General features: G+C 36.5%; 1 protein-coding gene across 1 annotated transcript in view; it reads left to right on the forward strand.

The window, feature by feature from the left end:
* LOC107746189 (neuron navigator 2-like) overlaps positions 1-6,000 on the forward strand; it is a 220,775-nt gene that overhangs the window by 204,219 nt on the left and 10,556 nt on the right. The window contains 6 exon segments of the mRNA XM_016560341.1: positions 2,235-2,318; positions 2,429-2,552; positions 2,816-2,967; positions 3,594-3,641; positions 4,711-4,719; positions 5,832-5,997. Of these exon segments, the coding sequence (XP_016415827.1) occupies positions 2,235-2,318; positions 2,429-2,552; positions 2,816-2,967; positions 3,594-3,641; positions 4,711-4,719; positions 5,832-5,997 (583 nt within the window).

The raw sequence follows: 6,000 nt of genomic DNA on the forward strand, positions 1-6,000 counted from the left end.
TGTGTGTGATGTTTGATTTGATGATTTATGGCTATAGACAAAGGGGAGTACAGACCACGTTCAGTGTTTTTGATATGCTCTCCTAAAGATAAATGTATGTGTAAATCACAAAGACATGTCTCTTATGCCTAAGGCAAAGGAATCCTGTCTTGTAAGTACAAACTAGACAAGATTTTTTTTAGAGGTACTAACAAAAGAGGAGTTTAAATGTGCACCAAAAAGACAAGATTTTCTCTTTTTGCTGCATTGTTTATTTCTTCCTTTTCAAGCTTGTGCGTAATGGTTTCTGACATAACGTAGTACACCATGAACTTGTCAACTTGTTGAGAACAGTGTAAATTTTTGACTGGTGTGGAATGAGGTGAAGGATTATTTATACATGTAAGACATATATAGAACATTGTTTCGGTTTAATGATTATGTTTGCTATGCAGACAAAACACTACAGCTACAGAACAATGAGAAATATCCAAACAGAAAGAAAAAGAATGGTAAAAAAAAAAAAAGGGCCCTTGAGACGCCAGTGAAACATGTCAAGGCCCCAGGCGGCCTCTTTGCTTTGTCTGTCTCAGTTATCAGTGTTAGGAGGAGCTTCACTGCTTCTTAATATATCGCTGTAGTTTCGTTATCAGAATCTGAGCTATCTATGGAACAGCAGAAGAGCTTTAGTGATGTTTGTTCTGACGGGACTGGCCCTCTGATTTGGCTCCCTTTGAACTGCTACCCTTCCCATGGGTGCCCAGAGAAACACACTCCCTCTCAGAAAGAAAAATATAGACAGGGAGGCTTTACGGAGACAAATGACAGCTCCCAAGACCCTCTTGGACGTGAGGTGAGGCGATGACCCCGAAGAAAATTGTATGCTTAGTGGTTGCTTTTCCATAGTTTAGGAATATTAGCTTGGAAAGTTTTAACGTTGACTCTCATATTTTCTTTGAAATATCTCATGACAAATAAAATGGGAATTAATGAGACAATTTTTGGTATTAAAAATTTGGTCAAGAATTTGTTAGGAAATGTTTGAGTTTATATTTCAAATCTCTTTTTATTTCCAACTTTGTTATCTGAGCACAATTTAAGACGTTGTTGAGATCACTTGAAATTTTAGAGGATGCATGTGTAAATATTCAGGTTGTCTGAAAATTAAGAGACTTGAGAAAAAGTCTCCGTTTGATCTCCATTTATTGTCATTGTGGTCTGGGAGAAACAGTTGAAACTCTTCAAATGTATTTAAGCGATCATTTGTAATTGTTTTCATTCTTAAGGGGAAGATTAGATTTAGAAGGAAAGGTGAACTGTAACGAAAGGATAAATTAAGTTTGTGTTGTCGCATGCAGGTCAAAGTTTAGATTGCACATCTAAGTGTTTGTGTTTAGTAAGTTTAAGCTTTGCTGCTTCAGTAACCAGTTTCAATAACCAGGCAACTCCATGGGTCATGCATTTCATGCAGCTTTGAATGAGGTATAAAATTTGCAACTATGAGAAAAAAAGCTGCATAACAAAAAAATCATACTTGTTGTGAGATGAATGTCACAACTGTGTGAAATACATTTACAATTTAGAGAAATAAAGTCACAACTGTCAGATAAAAGTCCTATTGGGAGATATTAAATCACTTTATTTATTGTGATATTAATCATTAAATCACTTATTAAATCACTCAAATCACAATTATGAAAAATAAATACTATTGGGGGCCACTGTGTATTTATAAAACATACTAGACTAAATTATAATATAGTGCGAGACTACACAGAAAAATTTGAGTCAGAACAGAGAAATGGACTGTTGGGAAAAAAAATTTAAGCTTTTCTGCTTCTGTTGAACGTTTCAATAAGCAGGCATCTCCCACACAGTTCATGCAGCTTTGAATGAGTGCATTTGTGACTGCTCTTATCATCTCAAGGAAAAAGCTTTGCTTAGACATTTAATTTAAAGGGGTCATATGATGTTGCTAAAAAGAACATTATTTTGTGTATTTAGTGTAATGAAATGTGTTTATGCGGTTTAAGGTTAAAAAAACTCATTATTTTCCACATACTGTACATTATTGTTTCTCCTCTATGCCCCGCCTTTCTGAAACGTGTCGATTCTTAAAGGCAGATTGCACAATGTCTCTGTGTTATGTGAATAGTGTATTATGGTGCAGCTATGATGAATGCATGCAAAAAAAACAACATAATTTTGAACTTGGATGAGCCCTCTTTCCTCATTTTGCCTGTTTTTCTCCACAGGCCCACCTGGTGGCAGCATTTGAGCAGAGTTTGGGCAACATGACCATCCGACTCAAGAGCCTCACCATGAACGCAGAACAGAAAGTAAATATCAACACGCTTGCTTTTGAATTCATCACACTTGTTCATTAATAAACTTAAACAGAGTATGATTTTGTAGATGCATTGTCAATAAATATGTATTTGTATGTTAGGACTCTGAGCTGAACGAGTTGAGGAAAACCATTGAGCTGCTAAAGAAGCAAAACGCAGTGGCTCAAGCGGCCATCAACGGCGTCATCAATACTCCAGAACTCACCTGCAAGAGTGAACGCACAGGTGAGCAAAAGAAAATAATCAATAAATCAAGACTTTTTTTCAGTTTGACTTCATATTTGAAATCTCTGACATTTGATTTCAAACTTCTTGTTATCTATCTTTTCCTTTGACGTGAATAATTACATTAAATTATGTATTTTGAGCATTCTGTATATACTTTTCAGACGTTGTGTTCTGATGTATTATACAGTATTGTTTAGTTTTGCTGTTTGAACACTAAATGGCACACTTGAAGTCAACCAAAATCTCTCTCTGTTCATCAGGTAATAATGGTTCAGCCCCCGGAGCGCAGCCGGACCTGCGCATGCGCAGACAGCACTCATCTGACAGCGTCTCCAGCATCACCAGCCACTCCAGCCTGGGCTCCAACATGGACAACCCCGACTCCAACAGCAAGAAGAAGAAGAAGAACTGGGTGAGTACACAACATTTAAATAAAAAATAAAAAAAGATGGTTCACCCAAAAATGACAATTCTTTCATTATTTACTCCGCCTCAAATTGTTCCAAACCTGTATGATTTTCTTTCTTGTGCTGAATACACAAGAAGATAATTTAAAGAATGTTGATTACCGAGCAGTTTCCAGTCCTCAACTATACTATAGAAGTCAATGGGGACCATCAAGAGTTTGGTTACCCATATTGTTCAAAATATCTTCTTTTATGTTCAACAGAAGAAAGATACTCATACAGGTTTGGAACTATTTGAGGCTGAGTAAATGAAAGAACTGTCACTTTTGGGTGAACTATCCCTTTAAAGAAATATTCAACCATTGCTAACCTGTGTTTCTTCATTCCGCATTTTATTTGTGTCTAACATTTGTCTTTTATGTTTTTGTCTGAAGTTGCCAAAACTTTAAATATAAATAAATACTACTAACAAACATCTAGTGTGATAGTAAACTAAATGCTGATACTTTTCCTGAAAACAGTATTAAAAGAAAAAAATAAGGTCCTGCCTTTTTTGTAGTGGAAGTTAGTTTACCATACAAATAGAGTTTAATATTGTTCGTCCTGTTTTGCCGTATCATGCTGACTGTAGCTGATGACCTGTGCTGGAGGTGACGTGTCAGATGATGAATATGAATATGTATGTTAAATAATAATGACAGTAGTTACCCTCTTATGTTTAGACAAGTGTAACATAGGCTAGCAGTCCTTGTAGATTTATATACACTACTGTTCAAAAGCTTAAGGTCAGCTTGCTTGTTTTTTGAAAGAAATTAATCATTCTATTCCATTAAGGATGCGTTGATCAAAAGTGACATGAAAGACATTTACAATGCTAAAAAATTCAAATTCGAATAAATGCTGTTCCTTTGGACTTGTAAAAATGTGTTAGGTTTCCACAAAAATATTAAGCAGCACAACTGTTTTCAACATTGATAATGACAAAAAAAAATCTTTTGCAGCAAATCAGCATATTAGAATGATTCCTGAAGGATCATGTGACACTGAAGACTGGAGTAATGATGCTGAAAATTCAGCTTTCCATCACAGGGATAAATTACATTTTAAAATATATTCAAACAGTTATTTTAAATTGAAATATTTCACAGTATTACTGTTTTTACTGTGTTTTTGATCAAATAAATGCAGCCTTGGTGAGCATACGAGACTTCTTTCAAATTTTTGAACAGTAGTGGACACCAGCAATTTGAGTTTTAAATGCTTAGTATCCCAGTTTGTGTTGTTATTTTTGCTAACAAATATTTTTAGACTGACTTCAGTTGTGTTTAAATTGGTTATTTAGTTTTGTAGGTGCATTACTGTTGTGTAAAAAGGTCATATTAGCCTGGTAGTCCAGTTGGTCATCTAGTGTTTTGGAGAATGGTAACAAGCTTAAGTAGGTCCCTATTCCTGCAGTCGATTTGTGTTATTGTGTGTGCATTGGTCCTGGTGGACGAATCACTGAGGGGTTTGTCTTGGTAAGTTTGTCTTTAAGTGAAACATGGTGTTGTAATTTAACACGACTCTCTCAACTTAGTAGTTCTTCCTGCAGATTTAGTTGTAGTCATTGTAGACAGTGATCTGACAGTGATTTATAGCGTCTTGCAGCTTGTGCTTAGGTCAGACCCCTGTGCAGGACACAAACACACACGGCTGAATGTGCTTTTCTGTCTCTCTGTTTTTCGCTGTGCTGTCGCTTCATATGGCAGGTGTATGAGGTAAGAGTGTGTGTTCAGAGAATCCTGCACACCTGTCTTTGGTTAACCCAGCTTCACTCCGCATCACACCACTAACCCTGCTAACCCTTAGATGTACTGATGTACTTCTCCTCAGCCTGCTGTCTTTCTCTCCCCTACTCTGTCCTTCCAAACCCCTTCTTCTCATCCTATTTGAAATAATGTCTTACAGTGATTTATACGTTTATTTATACAATTAAATTGACAGTTATGGGTGCTTTCACACTTGGTTCGCTTGCCTGGTCCGAACCCGAGTTCGATTGCTCCCCCCTCCCCCTGCCCCCGCTGGACTGCGTTCATATTATTTTATTTGGGTCCGAACCGCGGTTCGTTTGCGTCATCAAGCCAGCAGCTGTTTACCCCGTTGCTTAGTAACGACGGCACAGGAGAAGGCGGCAAATGCATAACATTGCTCTCTGCACTTTTATATATTTACGTTTTTGAACCGTTCGTTTTGTTTACAAAGCTTCAGTACATAACGGCACTTACGTCTGTCTTACTATTGTACTGCAAATGCTCTAAAGAATGCTGAAGGCGAACAGAAATGAGATATATATATATATATATTTAATTTTGAACTTAATTATTATAATTGTGTAATTTTTTTATTTTACATTTATTGATAATAAACCTTGTGATTATGCACTTATTTTAATTTTTTGCAGTTTGTTTTTTTATTTTGAAGTACTTCATTATGAACTTTTTATTTTTGTTTTTTATTTAAAAACATCTTGATTCTGAACTTTATGAATGTTTATTTTTTCTTTTATTTTAAACTTTTGCAACTATAGAGTAATAAATGCCATTGTATTGTAAACGCTGTTTAAAATAACTGTCAAAATGACTAAAATGAAAGTTTAAAAGCTCAGCACATTCAAATCTATACATAAAAAAACACAGATAAAAAGGCTGCTTTATCTTCAATCTTTGATATGAATGATGCTCAACCTGCCTTTATATTTGACGCTGTGTCTCCCTTGCTGTTTTACTCCCCTGTCTGCACTGTACTGCTTCTCTTACACATATTGAAGTGCTGCCTCATCATTTTTGGAGAAACTCTCAGCGTCATGATCTTCTCTCTGTTGTCGTTGCAGCTGCGGAGCTCCTTCAAACAGGCCTTCAGTAAGAAGAAATCACCCAAATCAGCTTCGTCCCACTCAGACATTGAGGAGATGACGGATTCCTCTCTCCCTTCCTCTCCCAAACTCCCTCACAACGGCACCAGCACCTCGGCACTGCTGCTCCGCAACACACACTCCCGCT

Source organism: Sinocyclocheilus rhinocerous, unplaced genomic scaffold (assembly GCF_001515625.1).
Source record: "Sinocyclocheilus rhinocerous isolate Xijiao unplaced genomic scaffold, SAMN03320098_v1.1 scaffold1002, whole genome shotgun sequence".
Taxonomy (NCBI): domain Eukaryota; kingdom Metazoa; phylum Chordata; class Actinopteri; order Cypriniformes; family Cyprinidae; genus Sinocyclocheilus; species Sinocyclocheilus rhinocerous.